Consider the following 27249-nt stretch of genomic DNA (forward strand, 5'->3'; position numbering starts at 1 on the left):
AAAATTCAAAGATTTGGTCATTTTTTTAATATCTTTATTTGGAGCACCCCTTCTAAAGGAGATTGAAATAGTCTAAAAATGGCTGCCTGCCCCATCATCATGACGGGTGTGTGGACTCGATCTCGCTGCACTGAAAATTCAAACACTACATCTTTGACGTCACTGATGTCAAAATGCAGAGTAAAAGAAACAAATGTGTGGATTGGGCAACTTCACAATATCTAAATGATGGCAACATCTTTAAAAATTTTATGAATAATAATTTCTAAAATTAAATGTAAAAAAAAAATCAATTTTAGACTTTAGAATAAAATTACACAAGAACTGTTGATTTTTGAAGCGTTTAACATGTATGTCATTACCGATTATGACGTAATATGTATTTTTAATCATGTGACATGTGCCCTGTCTCCCCCTAGGTGTTTTATTTGTAAATGATCCGGTGTATATCTTTAAATCACCAAAATGGATAATGTTAATATTAATTATGTTCCCCAAACGAAGTTGGGGAACATATTGTTTTTACTCTGTTTCTTATTATTATTATTAAGGTCTTCCGTCTTCACGGAAGACCTTATAGTGATTCTATTGTTTCTTATTAAGGTCTTCCGACTTCCTTCGGAAGACCTTATTGTTTTCCGTCGGTTTCCTATTATTATTATTAGGGTCTTCCGTCTTCAGCGGAAGACCCTTCTATTATTCTTCGGTTTCTTTTTTACCTTTATTATTATTATTTTTATTCTTTTTTCTTCTTACAAAATTTGTGCAGAAGATTTCTCGGAGATGGCTTGATCGATTTGCTTCAAATTTTCACAGTCGATGCGTTGTCATCTGAAGTTAATTCCGGCAAATCATTTTTTTGAAATTCACTTCCGGTCGGGAGTTATCGCCCTTTGATCGAAATTTAGAGGTCCTCCTTGTCTGTGATGGAACTCAAAAACGGCTCAAGCTAGAAAGCTGAAATTTTTAGTGATGATAGAGGACATGTTGCCATGTTGCAACATGGTCAGGATATTTTCCGGAAGTGCCTAGTATGGAAGCTCGGTAGGGGTCAAAATTTAGGACACGTTTTATCAGTGATTTTTTGAGACATTTTGTATCATATCTTTGAAAATATAAATATTTTGTTAAAACATACTGAACAACATTTGTACAAAATATCAAGATCTTTAATATGATATCAAGAAAAATGTGCTGACTCATCAAATTAAGGGCTGAAAGGGGCCAACAGTTTTTATTCAATAACTCTTTATTAGTCAATATTTTGTTATACATTACTGAAGCAAAGATGTTTATCTGAACCATCTACAACTATTTATTATGGTTTTTATGTCGTATGATACATAATTAGGGGCCACAAGGGGTCAGAATGCTAAATCTTTGATGCTTTATATCTCGAAAGGGAGAAATATTTTGATAAGCAATATTGAACAAAAATTGTTCAAAATAATGTTCTGAACAGTATGCAACCTTTCATGTTTTGCTAAACGTCCCCATTAAGGAGTTGAAGGGTTGGCCCCTAAATATTTCTTTTGCTAATAGCTCAAAAACAAAAAAGAATTTTTCGAATAGTTGTTGAACACAAAATGTTCAAAATCTTAAGATCTTTAAGATGAGATCCCGAAAAAGGGGCTGGGCACTCGAATTAGGGGCCAAGAGGGGCCAAAAGACTTCAATCGATAACTCTTTATCAGTTAATATTTTGTAATACATTACTGAAGCAAAGATGTTTATCTCAACCATCTACAACTATATATTATGGTTTTTATTTCGTATGGTACATAATTAGGGGCCACAAGGGGCCAGAATGCTAAATCTTTGATGCTTTATATCTCGAAAGGGAGAAATATTTTGATAAGCAATATTGAACAAAAGTTGTTCAAAATAATGTTCTGAACAGTATACAACCTTTCATTTTTTGCTAAACGTCCCCATTAAGGAGTTGAAGGGTTGGCCCCTAAATATTTCTTTTGCTAATAGCTCAAAAACGAAAAAGAATTTCTGAATAGTTGTTGAACACAAAATGTTTAAAATCTTAAGATCTTTAAGATGAGATCCAGAAACAGGGGCTGGGCACTCGAATTAGGGGCCAAGAGGGGCCAAAAGTCTTCAATCGATAACTCTTTATCAGTTAATATTTTGTAATACATTACTGAAGCAAAGATGTTTATCTCAACCATCTACAACTATATATTATGGTTTTTATTTCGTATGGTACATAATTAGGGGCCACAAGGGGCCAGAATGCTAAATCTTTGATGCTTTATATCTCGAAAGGGAGAAATATTTTGATAAGTAATATTGAACAAAAGTTGTTCAAAATAATGTTCTGAACAGTATGCAACCTTTCATTTTTTGCTAAACGTCCCCATTAAGGAGTTGAAGGGTTGGCCCCTAAATATGTCTTTTGCTAATAGCTCAAAAACGAAAAGAATTTCTGAACAGTTGTTGAACACAAAATGTTCAAAATCTTAAGATCTTTAAGATGATATGAATAAAAAGGGCTGATTCCTAAAATTAGGGGTCGTTAGGGGCAAAAGGCCGATTTTTTTAAGTCTTTAATGTGAAATGTCTTTTTACAGATTGTGGTAAATCATTATTTTAGAGTGAAAATCGCAATCAACATCTTATCTCATCTCATCAAGAATTAGACGGAAGACCCACTCGTTGCTCGCAACGAGATCGTATCTAGTTATTATTATTTTTTTCATTTTTATGGCGATATCTCAGCTGTGACTGAACGGATTACAAAGATTTTTACAGGAAAGATGCACCAGGTTAATATCTCCAGACGTGTTTTTCATTTTTTCAAAATTTTCTTCCGTTCGCGATTTTTGGGGAAATTTGTATTTTTTAAATGGATTTTTGTACACTACTTTTCTCGAAAACGGCTAAAGATATGACATTGAAACTTATGGACATGAAAGAACATCACATGTAGATGTGCCGAACGTCCTTCATTTTTTGTCGTTCCTACTTCCGGTCGCAAACGGAAGTGAATTCAAAAAGTCCAATTTTTCAACTTTTTTGTTTTTCAATATTTTTCTTTCGGATTTACAGAGTTTATAGAGCGTCTTCAAAGATATCTATATATGTTTTCATTTTATTCATGCGTGCGTTTATTGCAAAGATATGACCGAACCAAACTTTGTCTTACTGTCGGGGGTTCGAATCCCGCTCGGGGCGTTCCCCAAATTTTTTCTTTGTTTTTGTCTTTTTTCAGTTGCAAATTACTTTTCACTCTTTTATAACATGTGTGGAACATTTTGCCGATTTTTAAAAGCTATATTTGGAGATATTTTGTGAAATACCTGGAACAATCACGATCTGTGTTGTGAAACTACTGTAAATGAACGTAAACGAAAAAATACATTCTGAAATCTATTTCATGGGATGACGCAGCATAGAACTCTAAAGAAAAGTCGGTCGGAAGACCTACTTGTTGCCCTAGCAACAAGAACGCATCTAGTTCTTATTATTATTCTTTTTTTTTGACAAAATTTTGTGCAGGCGATTTCTCGAGAACTATTCAGCGGTTTTCAACGAAACTTTCACAGAATATGTGTTATAATATGAAGTTGTTACTTTTGAAGGAAAATTTGGAAAATACGATTCCGGTTCCAAGTTATGGACAATTTCCTGATTTTAAAATGCGATTTTGTCGCCCCTTTTTATCGAAAATGGCTGAGTATATGAACTGGAGACTAATTGGAGATGATAGATCATGACTTTGTGGTTTGCAGAATCGTCTTTTCGTGCGTCGTCAGTACTTTCGGTCGTTACGAATTGCAAATTTAAAAAATTCGTATTTTCTAACTTTTTTGTTTTTCAGTATTTTTCATTTATATTTGGTATGGTATAAGAAGCCCTCCGTATAATGCTTACTATATAATTTGTTTGAATGGTGACAAGTCTAAACTCTAGATATTAGCATTCAAAAATCTGAAGCGGGTCCAAAATGGCGGCTGTCTCTGTCAACGCCGACATTTCGCAATAGTGGTTTACGGAGGCAGTCGAGCGTTTGCTTGATCGAAAGTAACATAAGAATAAATGAAATGTAAAGGAATACTTGGATTGTCACGTCGTAGTTTCGTTGCAGTTCTGTGTCAAACTAACGTCTTCTATAATTGGTTTTGGCTTGTTTTCAAAGTAGAAAAACAAAAGACGATTGTGCACAATGTGCAAATGAAATTCGATACTTTATATCTTTTGTGCATCACGGAAAAACATATAAGTAATACTTTCTCAAAAAAGAATATCAATTAATATTGTCAGTATAAATCTTCATCAGTGTTTTTCCTATACACACTTGTGTCATATTAAACTATAAATAAGACAAAAATAAGAAAACGATTTTTTTAGAGATCGCTTCATGGAGTTTATTTTAGCATTCTTGTTTCAAAGATCTGATTCAAGTTATTGAGCATAAATGATTTCTGATTCCTTGACCATCAAAGGGCGAGCCATGTTTTCCAGCGAAACGTTTCAACCTTTTTCGATTAACTAATCGGGATAGTTAAGTTTGGGGATAAACAGGAAATTGAAGAAAAAAAATCATAACCGTTTCACCGCTTTAGTGTTACAAGCATATATACAATATGGACTTTTTAAAATGTGTTAAATATACTTTCTAAATCTGGAATCTTAGGCTATGAGAACGTTCTTTTTTTTAATTTCATTGAAGCTATCACACTATTTAATAGAATATTCCAAAGAAAAAGCGCGAAGATTAACTCGTGGCGTTTGGCGCTAAATTTTGAATAGTGACCTGCCTTTCATTATTTTAAGAGAGAGGCACTGCTTCGTAAATATGTACAAGTAGATTTAGTGTAGATGTCCCTATAGTGTAATATTTAGTGCGTTGAAATTTTGTGCTGGCGATTTGGGTTCAATCCCCTTGTGTGCAAATCGTTTTTTGCATTTTCAGCACGATTTTACGTTTTCTTTCCGGAATCGGACGGAAGACCTCTCGTTGCTCGCAACGAGTTTCATCTAGTTATTATTATTTTTCTTCCTGGGAAAATTTTGTACTTGAGTGATCTTGTAAACTACACATCTGACTAAGGTAAAATGTTTTTAGGGTTAGTAGACATGTTATGTAGATTTGCCGAACAAAGGTCATTTTGCGCGCACGTGCTTGCAAGAGCACGCACGTGCAACACTTGAAATGACCGATTCAATTGATATAGGCATAATTTTTCACATTTTTTATGAAATGCTTTGAAACTCATAATATAAGGATATATTTGTGGCATAGACAATATGACATGGTCAAAATAGCAAGATCTCACGCGCATGCACGTGTGCTTCGCTCTGATTGGCTGAAACTAAAGTCTCTATATCTTTCTTGTTTCTGGACGAAATCCTTTGAAATTTTGAACATAGCCATGAATAAAGATTTCCTACAACAGGATATATAGCAATTATCATGAAAACACGTGCATGCACGTGCGCTGCAATCTGATTGGCTGAAACTTTAAATAGCTATAACTCCCTTGATTTTCAACCAAACAGGATGGGATTTGGAACATAGATAGATATAATGAACTTCTACTAGAAGGTATGGTCACCATGCACATGCATACATGTGCGTGTACGTGCGCTGCAATCTGATTGGCTGAAACTTTAAATAGCTATAACTCCCTTGGTTTTCAACCAAACAGGATGGGATTTGGAACATAGATATATATAATGGACTTCTACAAGAAGGTATGGTCACTATGCATATGCGTACACGTGCGTGTACGTACGCTGCAATGTGATTGGCTGAAATTTTAAACAGGTATAACTCCCTTGGTTTTCAACCAAACGGGGTGGGATTTGGAACATAGACAGATGTAATGGACTTCTACAAGAAGGTATCGTCACCATGCTTATGTATGCACGTGCGAGCACGTAAAATGGGTAAAATCATAAATACACTTGAATGAGCTTTTTTTTTTATATACTTTTGGATTAAATATTTAAAATTTAGCATATTAAAATATAAAGATTGTGTAGACAATATGATATGTCATTACGCACATGCATTCACATGCGCAAGTGTGCAATGATAAAATTTGAATGAACATGGTACGCTTCTGGGTAAACGTTGTTAAAGTCTGAAATCCATAGAGTTTGTCTTATTTAATTATGCTTACAGGGAATATGACTATAAAAGGGAGTTGGGGAGCGTTTGGGGAACATCTGTAACGGTCCCCGTTACAATTAGCACTAGTTAAATGTGAAAAAAAAACATTCCCATTTTTATTTATCTTTTTGTTTTCTTTTTTTTTTCTTTTTTTGTATTTCATAGAATGAAATTAGGTCATTTTTGAGTAGCATATGCAATTATGTGTAGCATTGATACTTGTACCAAAATCACATGCATGATTGATTTTCTGCACAAAGGCATTAAAACCACATTTGTTGATACCACTTAATCTTACACACATGATTGGCCAAGTATCCATAAGCAAAACAAAACAAAAGAATAAATCATAATCCCCAGTTATTTCCACATTTTTTACAAAATAAGTATATTTTTTTAATAACTTGTTTATAAATTAAAAACTAATTCATTATTGATAGATGATAGAGATAACGAACAGTATTCAATATCAAAGTGTAAAAATTCACCAATAATAATAATATTACGAATTATATATTTCAATGGCATTTCACACAAAAATTAATTAAAAATCTTATTTCATTTTAAAGTTATTAAAACTCTAAATTTTTTGGCGGGTTTGATTGACACATCCTTGCACTTTCACAAATTTGAACCTTATTCTCAATCCTTTAGAAAAGTGGCAATTTTGTTGTGTATTAATGAGAAATATTAAATTTTTTATCCAGAAAAATAATTTTATTCAGAGTAGAAATGTTAGAAAGCAAAACTCCTTCACAAGTACCGTCATTCCGAACTAGGAGTTGCGAACAGAGCTTAGCAAATCGAGCACACTCGTGTTATGTTCACAGTTTTTGTAAACAGGGCAAGAGTTCTGTTATTGTTGATGTTAATAATTCACCGGGTGCGTTCAATCGTAACAACCTGCTTACCACAATTGCATGGAGTGACAATATATTGCGTGTTTGTTTTCGAACATGTCTACTCTGAATTTTCTGGATTATAGTATTAATATTTTTCATTTATACACAACGAGTTTGCCACTTTTCCTAAGAATTAAAAATAAAATTAATCTGTGAAAGTGCAAGGATGTGTCAATCAAACCCGTCAAAAAATTTGGAATTTTAATATCTTTTATATGAAATAAGATTATAAATTAATTTTTGTGTGATATGCTATTAGAATATATAAGTCGTAATATTATAGAGAAAATAATAACTTCAAAACTGTATCCAAGTACCTTTTCATAAATAATAAGGTTTTATATGAGGGTTGAATAGAAACTCTTTTTTAGCGTGGTACTTGTAAAATTGTAAAATATTTTGATTTTTCAATTAAAAAATATCATATCTAACAGTAAAGATTTTTTTTAATTGGTGACAATGCAAATTTTTAGAAAATAATTTACATTAAATAATAAAATATGCCTACATATAGAGTTTTTTCTCATTAACCTATATTTTTAGGGATAAAAATATTTTCCCTAGGTCCTATGTAACAACTTTATTTTTTAAACCGTCCTAAACTACAAATGTGTGAATAAACAGTCCTTAAAAATATCGATTAACTATAATAATCTCTATTTATTGTGACCAAGTAATTACATATTTTAATTCATATATTTATTTGGGCTAATGCCGTACTCACTTTTGTAAACTTATTCCTTATTCGATTATTTGAATTAAGTGAGTATAATTCTAACATTTTGTAAAGGCTTTTGTCAAACACTCTTTTGTAATCTTATTCCTGACTGTCGTATTTTTTTATCAACTCAGTCCGGTTGTGCAGTAGGTCTGGGTATAAATACTCATGTTTAATTGAAATTACTTGTCCCGCCAGCCAGTTTTCAAGGTCACAACTCCTCGAGGCCGTGTTGTTCGTAAAGGTATCTCTTGAAATACTTTTCTTTTTCATATCTTGTTATTTTTTCATAACTTATGTTATTTTTCATTCTATTTGAAGTTATAATTATATATATTCTTTTATAGGAATATGCCATTGCCGTTTATTGCTGTTTAATAAAAAATTTAACGTGACCTGGTTTTGTTTCTGCTCGATTACATTATTAAAAGATTGTAAGAAATCCCTGCTTTTTTTAACAGTTTAAACTCCTCTCTACTGCAAGTAAACAAAATCAGAATACACAAGGGGCGGAGCTATCATGTCACACATGAGTGAACAAAGCAGTCCCAGCGAGTCCTGGGACTGTTATGTCTGCTTTCTAGAGCAGTCACATTGCGGTTCCAGAGCAGTTCCACAGCAGTCTAAGAGAGTCCTTAAAGCAGTGCCAGGACTGCTTTCTGGGACTGCTTTAGTATCAGGTTCGGTCAGGTCTGTACTGCATTATTTTAGAACGTATGATCTGTTCTTTAAAAATAAAAATAACATGAACCTCCATTATAATTTGAATTTTTAAGACAAAACGAATTAATATTGTTAAATTCATATTCTGATTTTAATCAGGAAGTCATATATTAGAGTAATATGAAAATATATGTAATTCAAGGTTCATTTATTTAAAAAAAACAAAAACAAAATGCTAAATGAAATTTAGATGTTAAAAATGATAATTTAAATATAAGTTAAATTATCCCTTTTTAAAGAAATACTGATATACTAAACAGAAAATAAGCACATTTTTTTTTCATCTTCCTATACCCTTTGCATTCTTTAGATTTGAAAACTCAATTCCGGAGCGTATACGGTTGAATAAATATGACAGACATTTCTTTGAATTTACTAAATTTGCCAGACAATGTAATAGATTCTTTACTACAGATTGGCAGGGGTGTCTTCCTGAAGCATTATTGTTGCCTAGGGAAGTTAAATTGTTGTTTTCCCATTTTTTTTAAAAGATTTTATTTGTAGGTTTAACTGTTTCACTTTTGTTTTATTAATCTAAATAAAAGAGTTAAAGTAAGTCTAATAATAAAGTTTTTTAAATCACCAGCGTCCCTTACTAATGCAGCAAAGGAGATGGGTGAACATGACGAGAGATAAGCCCATAGTGCAACACACATGAATGTGAAAAATTAAATCTCAATTTCATCAAAATTTTCCTTAATATTTCATTTAACATTAAAGTATACTTTATGTAAAATCTCTACAACTTGCACAAATGTCATGAAAGTTGAAGTTATTTGCTTATGAAATATGATACACACACAAAAGAGGACAAAACGAGTCATTTTTTCACACTATAACACTATTTTTCGTTATGAGTGGGTCTTCTCTCCATTTTTTTGAAAGGTAATCCTCAAAGTTTGCATAAAAACATACATATTTTGGTTTCCAAAATTATGGAGGAATGACCCACTATACCTAAAAAAATATATGTTTCTGACATAACTTTCGTATCTTTTTGAGAAATAGTTGAAGTCCCCTAAGTCAATGGTCATATCACAAAAATTATTTAAATGCCACTCTTCATCAGGACTAATGTAGCGTAGTGGTTAGCGTGCTAGTCTCAATAGAGAATGCAACTCAGGATTTTTATTGCCAGGGTTCGAACCCAGTGGCTACCACATTTATTTTTCTTGATAGAAGAATAAATTTTAACGAAAAATTTATCCCAGAATTTTTATTTATCGTGATTTACAAAAATCAATGATGAGGATTTTACTCTAAATACTAAAATAACAATTTAAATATGATTTTTATATATCTGAAGCTTGTGGGTTTTTTGCACGCTAAGTTCACCTATCTCCTTAAAGTTTTCAACTGCACACGAGGTTAAAATCTCTCGGATGATTTGATAAATAAATGCTATAGGTATTAATTCGGAAAACGATATAAAGTATTGCCAAAGAAGTTGGTGAAACAGGAATATCAGTAGTCTCCATGAAAGTCCTCACTTTTTAAGTTCTATTACAGTTATTACCTCTCATTGTTTCCCATTACATCCTTACTACGGTGAATTATTGAGCGGCGAATTTGAAATCTTTTAAAACAACACAATTTTGCAAGCAGAGTTGTTTTATCATTTTAAAGTTAAATTATAAGGAATGACTCTAATTCTTGGGAATTTTTTTCGAGTATTACAATGTACGTGGTTTGGGTCAGTTTGCCCTTTTTCATAATCTGCTTCGTCGTTTCTTAATCAAAATTGATTTAACAAATAATAACATTCCCATCTGTAGTCTACATTTAACAAGCACTTCTGTACGTTATGTGGATATAATTCCAATCTTATTTTTATCTATTGATTCCCTGTGTTTTGATTGGACGAAAACACGTTTAAGATAAAGTTTACACATCGATACAAATTTTAATGATCGGAACTACTTCCTTGATTAAGCTACTGGGCTATCGTATAAACAATGAAAGCAGTTATGTTTGGTTTGTTCAAGAAACTTCGGATTTAATTTAAAATAAAACTTGCGATAAATAGGAGTGAACAGGAGTGAATTTAAAAAAAAATCCCTGACGTCATATTCTCGACGTTCATAATACGAAGCAAATCAGCTCAGTATGTATCGTTTTTACATAGAAAAGAAACGTACCTCAAACTCTTGTCTTATTAAAATCAAATTCATGTTATTACTTTCTGTATTCTTCCTCAATTTTTTAAGAAACCAGTGCAAATCAAAGGAGGTGTCGGTCTGCTACTTTCGCTCTCATCGTTGTTGTTAATGTAAACATGGTCATGGTCAAGGACGAATTAACTACTCTGAAGTAAACTCGTAATTACGATATTTGTTGACTTAAACAACATTCGATAAGTTTTATTAGTTTATTTATGAATTGTTTTGATAATTTAAGTTCATCTCTATCGAAAAACATCTCGATAAGGTTTCTTTGCGGTATAAAGTATTCTTACGCCATACAGAAATAATGGATTGTATGGAGGCCTCAAAGAGGAATAATTTAAATAATTTAAGATAAATTCATTATTGATATTTTAAGATTTAAACATTTCTTCTGAAAAAAAATTATCGATGCGTAAACTCTTGACATTATACAAACAAACTTAACATAATAGTGCCTCGCACTGTTAAGGCCTACAACGAAAAATCAGCGGAAAATAGACATGCAAAAAAGGGGAATATTTTTGAAACTGAATTTATTTTAGTTAAGCTGTTTTATCACCACAAAACTTAAATACTTATGGAAATAGCATAGTATAACCCACTCTGTACTGTATGAAGTTTAGTCCCATCGATGCACAGTCACGTGATGAATGTATAGTTCGTGTACTGAATGGAAGTCATTAACAAATTTTAATATCAAAAGAGCATACAAGAGCATGTTTTGGCACACAAATGTGCTGCTGCTTTGAATGGAACTCGCGTTTTAGTAGTTAAATTTTAAAGTAAATAGGCCAATGTCGAAATATGTTTTACTTTTACCAAATATTTTGTGTACTTATAAAATCAAGCCCTCGATTTAAAGAAATCAGCAGCACTTTTCAAGTAAAGAAAATGTCCTTTATCTAAACTCAAAAAAATGGTTAAGATCTATGCAGTGTATGCCCTTGCAAAAGTACTATATGTATTTTATGAGTTATCTCGATATAAAATATACCTAACCTGTACATAAAACACGACAAAACTAATCAAATACATACTCTTGATAGTTAATGAATAATTGCACTAAAAAGAATATACATTGGTATTAATCGACTACTTAAAACCTGTAAATAATATTCCGTTTTATTATGAAACGCATTTTTTATTGTTAAAAAATTCCTCAATCTGCCTCTCACTGCACATGAAATACGACATTTTTACCAAGATGAAGTCATATTTACAAGTTCATCGCGATCAGTGCTTTGTTTATAACCAGCTACATGGGAGTTAACTAACAATTTTTTTAATGCATTGACAAGCTTTATTATTGTTTATTATTAAAAGATGCTAATAAAGTTGCAAATTATTTCATTTTCAGGTATTATGAGAAATACATAAAAGTTATAATTTTGACACAGTAAACTTTTCCCGTATAAATTAGGTCCCTCCCCCTTTTCAAGTCTTAACAATGCTGCGGAGTTTACACATCGATAAATTTTTCAAAAAGAACGTTTAATCCTATAACAATTTCCTTGTCAACAAATACAATCATTAAGTTAAACGTACGCCAATTGACATTTCATACCACTTGTTAGACCATTAACTCCTTATATAGTTTTCAATTATCATGACAATGAGCACTCGACAAGAGATATTTTCTTCTCTATGACACTTTATCCCAATTTGTTTTATAGGGCAATGTTTGATTTACTCCTATTTTATATTGTATGAACTTCTGAGCTCGGTTACCGTTATTAATTCCATATAGATACAGTCAACACTGCATGCCAGTGAAGGGCTTAAATCTGAGGACCTATACTGGTAACTCAGGGCAATATCATATTCAGCAGTAAGGGCTTTTTATCGTGCTAATGCTTATCGGCCAGGTGACGAGATACCAGTATATTTCAGTATCTGCACACATATTTTTACTAACTTTATTTCCTTTACACTAAAAGCTTCTGATAATTTTTTTTCCTGAATTTAACATGAAGAACATTTAAAATGTTACACGCGATGTTGGTGACTTTTGACGATACGCTTTCATAGCGTTACGGAAGAAATTAACGTAATGCGTCTTATAGTTTAACTTTCTTGACTGGTACCCTATCGCTATCTCTTTGTACTTGAAATACGAGTTTAAAAGGTCATAGATTTTTTATAATTAAACTCATGAACATAATGGGCGCTTTGGATTTGTATATAAATGATAAATTTTGTTCATTTTTCGAAGCAATCTTAAAAGCATTTTCATGTATTACGTTGAAGCAGAACGAATTTTACCCGTCAAGAACGTCCACTGGACAAATATGTTGAACCTCTTAAATGTTGCGTAAAATATTAATTAATGGAGTAAATTTATCAATCTGATATTCAATCAAACCAAGTAGAGTAGCACATTAGGAACATTGATTTTTTTCTGTATTCGATGGGAAAAACAATATAATTCAACGACTCGAAAAAAAGTCATTGTCTTATTTTTGCACGTCATTTTAGACGCTGGACATTTCTGTTGAACTTGTAGTCCAGTTACTAGTTCCTAAGCATGCAGTTTGATATCAAAATGAATGAAATATTTCAAATCTAGGAGAAAAGCACATTATTTTGATATAATTGTTTCTATTTAAACTTTCTTGTAAATGAGAAAATTTATTGTTCATATTTTTATGCACGTTTTTTAATAAAAGCGTTACATATTTTTCATCTGTAAAAACTATAGCTTTCTATTTCTTGCCAACATTTAATGCAAAATCGTATATAAAGTCACAAACGACATGGATTGCTCTTGTTTTGTGAGGAAAATGAAAAATCTAGATTCAATTTTGAACGCTCTACACACGATAAATGCGCCATCCCTGCAAAAAAATGTAACGCGTTACACGCTTAAAATACATTTTATATGCGTTTTAAAATTCTACTTTTTGCAGAAAAATTATTTAAATGTTATTTTCTTACTAGAATCGGGAAGTTCTATTAAAAATCTATCCAGTCATACCAAATCCATCTATATTGCGAGTATGTTTTTAAAATCACCGATGAGTTTACTAGGTCGGATTCTAAAGTTGGAAAATAGCACCAACATCGCGCGTAACGTCTTAAACAATAATATAGGTACATGTATATATATATATATATATATATATATATATATATATATATATATATATATATATATATATATATATATATATATATATATATATATATATATCACAGAGAGAGGGAGAGAGAGAGGGATCAGAAAAAATCTAAATTTCTTTTTTCAGACGCAATTTTATTAGATTAGTAAAAGTAAAGCAATTCTCAAAAACGAGAATTATTGTTCTTTATCAATATTGCCGTACGGCAAAAATTTTAATTGCGCAGACCATGTCTGTGCATGCTATAAATAGATCTGCCGTATGACAAGGTTTTTTTCTATTTAAGGCCTACATAAACTGATACTAACCGCGATAACAATATTCCAGATTAAAGTCCATCCAGAGGTAAGGCTTTTTTCTTTCAGGATTATTTATTATCTTTGTTATTCTCAAATATTTTAACTATAAAAGATTTTTTAGTGTTCATGTTTTATTTTTTATCCTGATATTAATGAGAATTTGGACAAAAGTTTGAATTGAATTTCCATCAAGAAAATTAAGAAAATCTAATGAAATGTGTCATCTATTTATCTTGATCGATCTACTTTCGTTTTGCACAAAGCTGTTCATAATGATTATTTTTTTTTAATAAATTGAATAAACCTGAGGCTTGTTCAGCAGAGTGAACGTTTACGAGTGCTAGGAGGAATTACGATTAGAAGTATAAGGAATTTTTGCCAGCGCTCGGGAACGTTCGCTCTGCTGAACAGGCCTCTGATTATTCACTATCGTAAAAAGCAGTCAAAAATGAATTAACAAATTTTTAATTTTTGAATGTCGTAGAAAACATTTATTAAAACTTTGGAGTATCAGATGTTTTCCAGCCTTTTTTAACAATTTTGATATTTTACGTGCAATTACGAAAACTGGGAATTTGTTGCAGAACAGATAATTTTTTCCTTGATTTAACATGAACATTTAAACAGTTATATAAGTAAATGTATAAGTAACGTTAACATGAGCATAAATGAAATATATGGAGAACACAAACAGTATCATAGCTCAAAGTCAATCAAACAATACAAAATTAGAGCAGAGCAAACCCAGATTCTAAAACATCAGAGGTGGTATCAGGTGCCATGGAGTAACGAACATACCATGGCCCCGTTACTGTCTCATCTATGTCATGATCGGAAAATCCCTGAAAAGTATTTCGACAATTTAGTTTGTATATAAGGGCCTAATTACATATCAAATACTTACTTTGAGATAAAGTATTCAATACAAAAATTACCTTTAAGTGAAGGTGAAGAAGTATTAATTATTATTGGAAATTTAAATATGTTCTCGATCCTGTTTATAACCCCACACCGTTTGCGAGATAACTGTTTTGATCCTCTTTGAGATAGCATGAACTAAGTTGACTCTCAAACTTAAGACATATAGTTACGAGAACTTTAAAGTAGCTTTGCAATTTTAGAATGTCTGATAACTTAGTTTGATGAACATGATGAGATTACGTTTTTAGTGATATTTTGAATAGTTCTACTTAAAAACATGCACTTATGAAATACTAAAATAATGAATTTTTTTTATTCAAAGTTGCGCTTTAAAAGAAACAAGTTATTAAAGGATGATCTGCGATACATGTATGCCCAACTTCCACTAAAAAGACAAAAAATTAAATGTTTAAGTTTCACTAATTTCGGCAAGCTCTTAAGGAGGCTGGGGGGTCAACGAATTAATCACAAATTAACCACAATATTTAACTTATATTTTAAGATATGGTATCTTAAGCTGTCAACTATCATTTGGCAAAGAAAAAATTCAAACATTGTAGTTTTAAAATTTGATCATTTTTGTATATCTTTATATGGAGCTCTTCTTTTAAAGGAGATCGAAATAGTCTAAAAATGGCTGCCACCCCCCAGCCTCGTTAAAAACTAATCTGAACCCTATTTTTTGCGTAAAATAGAAACGTAATTTTGAAGAATAGGATCTTTAATTGTAGTAGAGGTACCAGGTACGATACTTAAATCCAATTGCTAGTGAATATTAGCCCGCCCCACTGCTCGATGCACTTAAAATATGTGAGTGCAAGGAGGTACATTTTTTTTCTTTCCCTGGTCACCGTATTTTATCGAAATTCTCCTATATGCAAGAAGAGAGATATGTACCTAGTTACACTCATTTGTCAACAGATTGATTGAACGATTGATTGATTGTGTACTGTTTAACGTCCCTCTCCAGAATATTTCACTGAGATGGAGACGTCACCATTGGCGGTGAAGGGCTTCAAATTTAGGCCTGTGCTCGGCACTTACGGCCTTTGAGCAGGGAGGGATCTTTATCGTGCCACACCTGCTGTGACACGGGGCCTCGGTTTATACGGTCTCATCCGATAAACCGCCCCATTTAGTCGCCTTTTAGAACAAGCAAGGAGGAACTGAGAACCTATTCTGACCCGGATCCCCACGGGGATATAATGAACAAAAGTACAGTCAATGCCTATATTACCATATGAATTTATACTGCACTTCTTCTATAATGAACAGAAGAAGTACAGTATTGTTGTCTGACGTAAGAATAAATGCATATGGTAATATAGGCATTGAAGCGCTCTGATTTTTAAAACAACAAATCAGCTAAGTTGTGTTACTTGTAAATACTACAAATATACATGAAAATTTTAATGGTTGTGAAGATTTTCCCGTGTACACAACTGTATCGGTGAAAACAAACTTCATATGCATCGCTTGGTCCAAGAAATGATATGCACATCGTGTAAAACAAATCTGTTTTGTCATTCAGATACTGGAGAAGACAATTGTTCTCTTTCAGCAACTATGAGCGAAATATAACATAAGCAGCCTTATAAGACCTTAGCATAATTCATCGTAGCAAAAAGGACCCCAGAACATAGTTATGACCACTGGTCCTTTACCATAAAGTCAATTTAGTATCTGTGATTATTTTTCTATAGAATAGATATATATGAGAGAGAGAAGGGGGGGGTCAGAAAAAAATCTAAATTCCTTTTTAACGCAATTTTATTAGATTATTATTAATAGAGCGACAATTCTCGAAAAGTGAGTTTATCGTTCTTTATCAATATTGCTGTAGGACAAAGTTTTGATTACGCAGACCATGTCTGTGCATGGTACATGTATAAATATATCTGCCGTATGACAAGGTTTTTTTCTATTTAAGGCCTACATTAACTAATACTAACCGCGATAACAACATTCCAGATTAAGGCCCATCTAGAGGTAAGGCTTTTTTTCTTCCAGGATTATTTAGTTTCTATCTTATTCTGAAACTTTTTAACTTAAAAAGATTTTTTAGTGTTAATGTTTTCTTTCCTGTTATTAATGTGAATGTACAAATGTTTAAATTTCCATTTAAAAAGATTAAGAAAATCTAATGAAATGTGTCATCTATTTATCTTGATTGATCTACTTTCGTTTTGCACAACGGTGCTCTCATTAATGATTTTGTTTAATGCATTGAATATACCTGAAGCCTATTCAGCAGAGCAAACGTTTGCGAGTGCTCGCCAAAATTACTATAAGAGGTATAATGATTGCTTGTCAGTGCTCGATAACGTTTGTTCTGCTGAACAGGCCTCGGGTTATTCACTATTGTAAAAAAAACCATCAAAAATGAAACTTACCAATTTTAATTTGTGAATGTCGTAGAAAACGTTTTTAAAACTTTAACGATTTTGATATTTTACATGCCAGGAAAACGTCAGAATCAGCCGAATTACGAAAACTGGGAATTTGTCGCCTCAACTTAGAGGCGGCATTTTGGGGTTAGTTTTCGATACTTGTGGACCGAATTTAGATACTTAATTCATAATATCAATCGTATTATTCCTTAAATACTCAAATACATTTTTTTATTGATTGCTTATAAATATAGAGTCCGGTGAAATTTATTTTACCATAATGTAGAGTTTTATTGTCATTCCGTGTATTTTAAGATTTACAGCAAAACTCGTTTAGTACGAACACGAATATTGCGAATTTACGGATATAGCGAAGTTATCTTTGATCTCCAGCTATATTTATTAAAAGACGTCCTTATACCTTAATGACGAAATACGGATATAGCGAAGTAATTTCACTGGTCCTAGTGACTTTGTTATAACCGAGTTTTACTTTATATCAAACAAAGCATGTGAAATCTAAATTTCGCACTAGATGGTTAACTCCAGAAATAAATAATGCTAGGAGTTCACGAGATCAATTTCATAAACAGGGGGACATGGAGAATATTTGATTTTAGAGGAGCAAAGTAACATCTTTAATAAATAATGCAAAATCTACATATTATAAGGAAGTAATTGAAAATAGTTCTACTTAATTCAAAGGAAATGTGGTGTCACTTAAATCAGTTAGCATCAAAATCAGACAAAAACTGGGAACACACCAAATGAAATCTAAATTAGAAACTTTAATTTTCATATACAACTTTGTAGTCAACCCCTTGAAAATGTAGGAATGCAAAAATTATTTGTTGTTCACAATGTTCATAATTTTCAATATACTTGTCATGTATATGCAGTTTGTAAAACTCGTACATATAAATTTTTTACTTTCCGAGAAAGTTTCTTCTAATGCGTACTAGAAACCTATTTTATAATGCTTTTATTCAACCATCATTTTTATATTGTCTATCCATTTGGGGCGACTGTCCTCAAACGCACAAGGACTGAAACTACAGATTGCAAAAACGAGAAGCTAGGATTATTTTAAATGAAAATATGATACACTTTCAATGTTTTATTTAACACTTTAGGTTGGCTAACAGTTGATGAACTTTTATATTTACAGAAAAGCATTTTATTGTTCAAAATATTTTATGGTATGTCACCCGATTTTATGCATACTCTTTTTGACTTTCAAAGTTCTGGATCATACACTTACGCCAAGAAACAAATTCCGAACTTCGGTTACCAAAATATAAAAGAAACTTTCTCTATACTGAAATGTTGATGTTTTATTTCTTTCTAACATACTGAATGATTTTTTATCGTCCCATTATTGTAATTTTATTTATTGTATATATGCATTGTATATTTGTTTTTAAAGAAGGTCCCGAGGAAGACTAGTGCTTGTACTATTCGGGTTACCTTCTATAGATAAAGTATTATTATTATTATTATCATTATCATTATTATCGAATTGTCACAGCATGGAGTGATATATTTTTTCATATATTTAGATATATACATTTAGAAATATCGACAACGTATTGCCAATTAACAATGGTAATTTACATTCCTACGTCGATACAACATATCCTGGGGAGCTCGAGATAAAAGATGCCAAAGAGTCTGACACTTCTGTTTTCATACTTGGATATTTTACTTGAAAATGACACTAATGGTAATCTAACAAGCTAACGTGATGACTTCAACTTTTCTATCGTCAACTTACCTTACTTATGCAGCAATATACCTTCATCACCTGTATACTGAATGTATATATCTCAGTTGATTTGATACGCAAGAGCATGCTCTACGTATGAACAATTTCTAAAACGAGGTAAATTATGGACAAGCAAGTTGATGAAATAAGAATATCAGCAGTTTCGTTTAAAGTCATCATTTCGTTAACTGAATTGACGACGGATTGTTTCCTTATTTCCTCGTAACAAGGAACACATGGCGGATGAGACCAGTCGGCAGGGGATGCTCACTCCTCCATGGCACCTGATCCCACCTCTAATGTTTTGGAGGTCCGTGTTTGCTTTGCTCTTGTTTTTTCTTGTTTTATTACCTTTGAGGTTGAAAACTGTTCGTTATCTCCATATCTCCATATCCTTCTTCCATTATTGTTGGTGAGCACTAGAGACATTGACTTTTTAATAAATTGTAAGTTTGGAATTTAATTCGGTTCACAAGTAAGGAAAATAGGCTCCGCTTGGAGACGGTGACATTTCTAAATTTCGTAATGACATTTTCCTGCCCCATAAAACATCAAAATCTTTTTATTGACTTCAATAGTGTTCTAGTAGTAACCTTTTTGCGTTGATCACCAATCTTCCCATGTTGAAGTAGACTTGTACCCTGATATCTATTGACCAGAAAAAAAACCTGAAAGATAAACATTGATGAGAGCATTGATTATTAATACCTATTTCATTAAAAAAGTACACCCTTTTTACACTCCCCACTGCTGTAATGAAATGTGAAGATATTGAATAAATAAATGCGTAAATATTAATATATCCCGGCATAAAATCTTAGATAAATCACAAGAATGCACTTCAAACAATCAATCATGTTCAATGCAATGACTTTATTTTTTATAACACTTGCTATTACTGATAATCTACTGTACGAAACCAATATTACTAAATACTTTCTTTGTATTATTCACATTAAAGGAAAATGAATCACGTTAGAACTAAGATGCTGCGAAAAGGAAACACTAGGAATGTAATCATAATCTGATATCTTTAGGTTTCATTCATATTTTGACAACAACATTTCTGGTAAACTTTTAAACTCACCAGAGCCGAAGGCTTAAATGAGCGTTTTTGATCAAAGAGTGCCTGATGTCCGTCTGTCTATTGTGGACTACTGTCTCTTGTTTGTAAACTTTTCACATTTTCGACTTCTCAAGAATCACTGGGCAAATTTCTATCAATCATGCCACAAAGCATCCTTAGGTAAAGTGTCAAGCCCTCTTTGAAAAGGAGATGATTTAGAATTTGTGAAAAAATGGGGGGCAATGTTTTAGAATCCTCTCCTCAATAACCACTCGGTAAGAAATGCAAAAACTTTATTACTCACTCTAGATTCAGGTGTGTTCAAATTACCACGGATATGTTAAGGTTCCCAATATATATTTTAATACACTGTTATTTAAACAATGTGACAAAGAGTATGATGTAACGATTTCTTAAAATTTATATTAAAAATTGATTTGAGGTCATAGAAATGAACGGAAACATGCAAAAGCTAAATAAGAATAGATTCCTGTAGTTTATTGGAGGTATAAATGGGTATGTATCTGTCACAGAGTTTAAATACCAAACCCAAGACGTACATCATAACTGTTAATCAATATTTGCATAGTGAAAAATGAAACTTTACGAGAATTCATATTTGGAAACATATGAAATTGGAGTTTAAAAGCATTTAAAGAGAGATGATACAAAATTTTGTCAAAACATTTGAAAATAATAATTTAAGTCATGTTGTAAAAAGTAAAATGAATGGGTTCCACCGCGTAGTTTTATGATCTATGTAAAATCTCTTTATAGGACATTCATTCGCAAATTATTATCCTTGCGATTTGGCGTTGAAGAACTTAACTGCGATAAAAAGTACTCACGAAGAACAAGGAATTTACAGTACATAAAGAGAATGAAATCATCTTTTTTGGATCTTTAAACATTATTGCCAATAAATTAGATTTACGAATAAATACTCATACTTCCTCTAACTAAAAGTAAAGGTTGTAGATTAATGAGTGTAAGATATCTGCTGGATACATGTTTAGATATGTTTATTTATTTGAAAAATAAATTGAATGTATCTTTTACAACTTTAGACAGTCGAATGGAAACAAAGGAATGCACGACTCCGAAGAGAAGGGATCTCAAAGAACCTTCCTTTTCAATGGACTACATTTCGAAAACTGAATTAATGGTAACATTATTGGTAAGATTACTGAAAACGCAGCAACGTTATGGCTGTCCGAATCTTTTCTTTTCATTTCAAATAAATCATACAGGGCTTCTTTGTGTTGACTTCAATATGACTGCGTGTATATGAATGAACAGAAACAAAGACAATATGCACAAAGAAATATCTCAGTTGCAAACCTACAAAAATATGCTGTATCATATGACTCTGTTAATCACTTGGGTCTTAACTATCAACAAGCAAATTCAAAGAATTGTGGTCCCCCACTTTCTGTGTCTTTTTGGGTGAAATGTCATTTTTTATGATATTTTGTGTATAATATGAAAGCCCTATCATAAGTCATCTATTTTGAAATATCACTGAACTCCAAGGTCAAGGTCAAAGGGTTAACGTTCTTGTATCCAATGAAAAGTCTTCTCAAAAGGATTACATACGTGAAGTATGAAAGCCCTTGCCCTTACCATTCAACAGTTATGGTCAAGCTTAACTTTTTCTCATAAGTACAAAAAATCTCCAAGGTCAAGTTCAAAACATCAAGGTTTTTGGTATCAATTGAAAGGTCTTGCCACAAAAAAATACCTATGTGAAATATGAAAGTTCTGGTATCTACTGTTCAGAAGTTGTGGCCAAGGTCATTGTTTTTGAAAAGTTGGTCATACTCCAATGTCAAGGTCCAAAGTCAAGGTTAAAAGGTCAAATTGGTGGTACCAAAAGAAAAGTGTTGTCCGGAGGAATACACATATGAAATATGAAAATCATAGCTCCTCTAAATCAAAAGTTATGAGCAAGGATTAAGTTTTTGTGACGGACGGACAGACTGACAGACTGACAGACTGACTGACAGACAGACAGACAGACAGACAAACAAACAAACAGACGGACAGACGGACAGAAGAATGAGATTTGATGTCCCCTCGCTATCGCGAAAGCGGGATAAAATTATAATGTTTTCAAGTGTTACATATAAATTGCCTCGGAGCAGTGAATAATGCTACGTGGAAAAATATATCGTCTCCTGCACATGAAAGTGCTTGTAAGGGGCTAAAGCAATATATCTGTAAAAAATTTTCATAAAAATTCGAATTTCTCAGGGTATATTCCAATTTTATATCGTAGTTCATGTCGAAACGAAGCGATTACATTTCTATCCTTAGCAAAATTATAAAGAACATTTCCTCTCTTTTATTTTTATTTATAGTTAATCCTTTTTGAATATTTGCACTAGCTTGTTTTCATCGTTGATCCTCTGGCATACCGAACAAACTTAACAAAATGATTCCTTAAGAAAACTTTTTATTTTACTAAAGAGAAATTAAATTAAAAATTTAATATTCAATAAAAATTGCTCACACTCAGTCTTAAAGCTAGTCAAGATCCGTAATTTTTACAGAAAAACTTTACATGTTTTTTTGTAATAAGTCCTGAATTTGATGTCACTCTCCTTGTCATAACGGGTCATGTCTGCAGTGACTTTATGTCATTTTCTGTAATTTTTGGTTTTTACAACTTTGCCTTCGTTAGCATATTATTTCTCAGCTGAGTAAATCTGAGAAACCATGCCATTGTACAGTTACTGAAATAGTACACTGTATATTTTCGGTCATGTTTGTAACAGCGCAAAATGTTATAGTTAGGTTTATTAGAGTTCGGTTTTTATTACAACTTGCCTTGTACCAATGCAGTGTAGAAAATAAATCACATTTCATAGTACCTAATATTTCTATTTTTTCAGTTTGACTTTGATTTTAATTCATAAAGGCAAAGCACTTTTCATCTTTTTTTTTTAGAAAAACATTGAAAATTTGAATTTCATCCTTGAACGATTAGAGGATATAGGTAAGTTAGTTTTTTACACTATAAGAGAAAGAGAGAGAGAGAGAGAGAGAGAGAGAGAGAGAGAGAGAGAGAGAGAGAGAGAGAGAGAGAGAGAGAGAGATCACATTCAGTGGACTATTCATTCATATTGTGTTTATGTTAACAGCTAACGTTGTAAATTTAAACACTTATTTCATTTGCTGAAGTAGTTCATCCTATTTGTGTATGCATGCAATATCATACAGATTAATTGTACCCTCGCTAAAAAAAAAAAAACTAGGAGGGTATACTGTAATCGGTATGTCCGTCCGTCTAGCTGTCCGTTCGTCTGTCTGTTACGCTTTGGGGTACCCATCTCTTATCCGCAACTTCTCTCATACCACTGAATGAAATTTAATGAAATTTTCACAGAATCTTTATAACATAGCGCCATTGTGATCTCCCGTTTTACTTTCAAATCCGAACATATTTTGGGTTTCCCGGCCACAACAAAACATAGACTTTGCCATTGTAACCAAATGGGAGGCGAGGGTATTGAGCACATCGCTCACAGTACCTCTAGTTTTTTTTAAAGAAGCTTACTTTACTAAATTCAGGGTGTAATGCTGTACAAATTAAAGTTGCAGTTATTTGATCTGCAAATCCAATGACATTTATTAAATTTATTGGCTTGATACATTACTTCTTCAAATAACTAGAAAAAAATGACATATAGCCATAAAATAGCACCAGTATTTTATCAACATTTCAACCATATTGTAGTTTGGAAAGCAAATCTTGAGAAATGTCGTGAGACCACTTTGGGTAAGTAAAGAAATATAACTCATGATACAATTTTCGAATGTTATACATGTAGAATATTTTGCATATTGTTAAAGGTATAAGTATATTTTATTGTTTCGTTTACTTCTAGTTTTAATGCATTGCCTATCGATGACTATGTCTTCTCGATGCAAAAAACCTTATATTTTGCTTTGGACGGAAAAAGCTGTGTTACTTGTGCTATGGACGTGTGGTGACGTAGAAGTAAATCCAGGTCCGACTGAAAACACGTCTACAACATCAAGATCGCAGATTTTGCGCAGCTTTAGAAGACGCTCTCAGAAAGATTTGGTGAAACTGATATACCAACATGCTGGCGAAGAAATACCAAAAGAGATCTTTAAACACCATCCACCTGGATGGGGTGATTATAAACCGGAAATTGAGTTTGGGAACATATCAAATCTTCCAACCGGAAGTTCATGCAACTTAGGATCGAAAGAGGATAACATTTTCAGCAAGATTATACATATCCTACAGAACAAAACCTATGTGCCTTTATCACCGGAATGGGAGAGCCTGTTAAGACACTACAACAATCTTAATACCAAAATTAAGCAGGAAGAAAGTAAAAAAGCAATTATAAGGTGGTTGCATGAGAAGAAACTGACTACGACGTTACAAGCATATGCTGAGGAAGTTGAAGATCCATCAGTGGAGATATGGAGGGCATGTTTAGCCATCGTCCAGGTAAATATTATAGAGAAAAAAAATTATTGAAATATACCTCTATTGCGGCTTCCTATAAAAAGTAATGAAAGAATCACAATCTGGGATGAAAATTTATGAAACATTCAATTGTGAATATTTCTAAATCAATTTATTTTAAAAACATTTTTTTTGGTTTAAATTATACAATGTATTACACTTTACATTTTATCCAGCCTTTTATAATTTTTGACATTTATTTTTCTCTAAATATTCAGAAGTCATCCAACAAGGAGCCATCCTTAGGTATTCAAGTTACCAAGCAATACGACTACAATGATTTGAAAACATATCCAAACATACACGCAGAATACAAAATATCACATGAAAAAAGCACAAGCAAAGATATACACAACGAACATTTACTGAAAAATCAAGAAGAGCGTGCCCCAGAAGGTGCAGAACGTTCAGATCAAGAGTACTTGGAGGATCAAAGTGCAAAATTAAAAGTCTGTCGTCAGGTGCATATACACATATATATATAATTATCTGAAATCGAAATTTAATTGAAAAACTCAAATTTTTATCAATAATGATAGATAGATGAGAGAGAGAAAGAGAGAGTCTTTACTCCATTTACTGGGAACTTTAAACACAATCAATATGTGCATTAAAACCACTACTATAAACCAAAATTGGGAAATACATGTATTTTATTGCTTGATATACCTATTGTACATTGAAAAATCATCAGTTTAATTTTGAAATCAAATTGCAGAAATACTGTAGATGTACTTAGCATTTGATAAATTCATACATTTCATAGAAAATATTGAAATGAATTTTTGTTCTATTTTAAAGAGGAAAAGGAGGAGACATTCCAATGAAAACACATTGGTAAGAACAATGAAGACAATCGTGAATTGAAATGATTATATATATATACATTAATGATTATATCCTTAAAACTTTTATTTTGAAGCAAATGTAATTTTTTTATTTCCTTTTAAGGCTCCTGCTAACAAAATGGTTAAAAGAACTGGGACAGATCTTGTGGTAATTATATTAGTCGGCCTAACTTTTAGATCCAAATTGTCTCCATGCCATTCATTGAAGAAACTATTAAAACTCTTCTTTTAAAAAAATACTTCAACTTGTGTTATTATTTTTTTTATTTCAGATTTATAGCCGAAACTGTTGTGATTGATTTTTTTTTGTAAAATAATAAAAGAATATTTTAATCATTAATGAGTGAGAGGGGGAAAGTGAAAAAGAAGTTGGTTTGTTATATACATGATATATTTATAGTGTATGCATAATTTTTTTACAGGAATGTCAGAGGAATCCTGATGGACTCAATTTATCGAATTTGGAAGAAAATGAAAATTACCCTGTAGTAAATGCTGATCCTGAACTTTTAATGACTCTCCTTGACAACATTTTTTCAAGCGAAAATTCTCTTGTTGAAAAAGACTTGCTTCACCAAGAATCGTTACAAATGGATATTTTAGAGGTATTTTTTATTCATAGATTGGCCTGTGCATAGAGAAATGAATTTTAAAGAAAATGAAGGAATCATTTGCTTCTAAATTGCATATACACTGTACCTGTAAACAGGTACATGTATATCCAATGTAATAAATAATATCGAAAATTTAGATTTAATATTAAAAGCAATATGATAATAAGCGATTTTTATCAAACAACAGGAAATGCAGGATCTGTCTGAAGATGTCGACTTACCGAGTGATGCCAAATATAACAATGATAATTTCTGCGATGCAATTGTATGCGACAGCCAGCAATCAGCGCTAAATGACAATATCACTGAGGTAAGTTCATTCACATCATAAATTGGAAAAAAATTTGATCGATACAAAATACTCTAAGTGTAATTAAAATTAAACGTATTATTTTCCTTTCTAGACAGAAACGTACACAGATATCATCAATGATCTTACTGAGGTAGCCATTGTTTTAAACGAAATCGAGTACAATTATTTCCTATCTTATTGTACCTTATTTGTAAAAGACTATGACAAATGCACGTAATATGTTGCTGGTAATTTATTTTTTTTTTCAGATCCAACGTACAATGGATATGGATGAATATTTAAAACGTTTAGGTAATCGTCAACCATCGGAAAAAATGTTTCAATTGTGTCAAGACATTCTGAAAAGAAAATCCAGCTTATAAAGAACACTTGTGATGTTACTATTATTTAATTAGCTTAGTAACTTATGTGAATCAGATGAAACTTTTTCTGTGGTTTTCAAATGCTCAAATCAGAGTCAAGGTGTTGGGTGGGAACAGTAAAATAAGTTCATGGTTTAGCATGTGAAGAAGAAAAATATTTTTAAGAGCAGCATGGCCATATTAAGCATTTTAAGGTTATGCAGATTAATAAGAAGAGCAAAGTCAAAATATGAAACCTTACTCAAAGGGGTATGAAAAGGAAAATGTATACATCATTTGAACAAGAACAGGGATATGGAACTGAAAATAAGTTTGTTTTTTAAAAGCATCGGTTCCTGGAATATTTATATTAACATTTATCATGTAGTGCAAACCGTTCTGTTCTTAAGGTCTTAAAGTACAATTTG

The 27249-nt window shown here is 32.1% G+C and overlaps 1 protein-coding gene across 1 annotated transcript; it reads left to right on the top strand.

Moving 5' to 3' along the window:
• Positions 1–8279: 8279 nt before the first annotated feature.
• LOC134240487 (uncharacterized) lies at positions 8280–26191 on the top strand. The gene is made up of 6 exons (XM_062722573.1): positions 8280–8430; positions 24089–24687; positions 24924–25166; positions 25507–25542; positions 25657–25701; positions 25976–26191. The coding sequence occupies exons 1-6, from the start codon at positions 8280–8282 to the stop codon at positions 26189–26191; spliced, it is 1290 nt and encodes a 429-aa protein (XP_062578557.1).
• Positions 26192–27249: the final 1058 nt, after the last annotated feature.

This window comes from Saccostrea cucullata, unplaced genomic scaffold, assembly GCF_032062105.1.
Source record: "Saccostrea cucullata isolate Sc308-1 unplaced genomic scaffold, CSIRO_AGI_Scuc_v1 ctg2885, whole genome shotgun sequence".
NCBI lineage: Eukaryota > Metazoa > Mollusca > Bivalvia > Ostreida > Ostreidae > Saccostrea > Saccostrea cuccullata.

Excerpts from the sequence above, each read along its gene's own strand:
- LOC134240487 (XM_062722573.1), top strand. The coding sequence starts at position 8,280 with ATGAGTGAACAAAGCAGTCCCAGCGAGTCCTGGGACTGTTATGTCTGC. Across the intron at positions 8,431-24,088 it reads TGGGACTGCTTTAGTATCAG|TTTTAATGCATTGCCTATCG; the intron begins GTTCGGTCAGGT and ends GTTTACTTCTAG. Across the intron at positions 25,167-25,506 it reads AATTAAAAGTCTGTCGTCAG|AGGAAAAGGAGGAGACATTC; the intron begins GTGCATATACAC and ends TCTATTTTAAAG.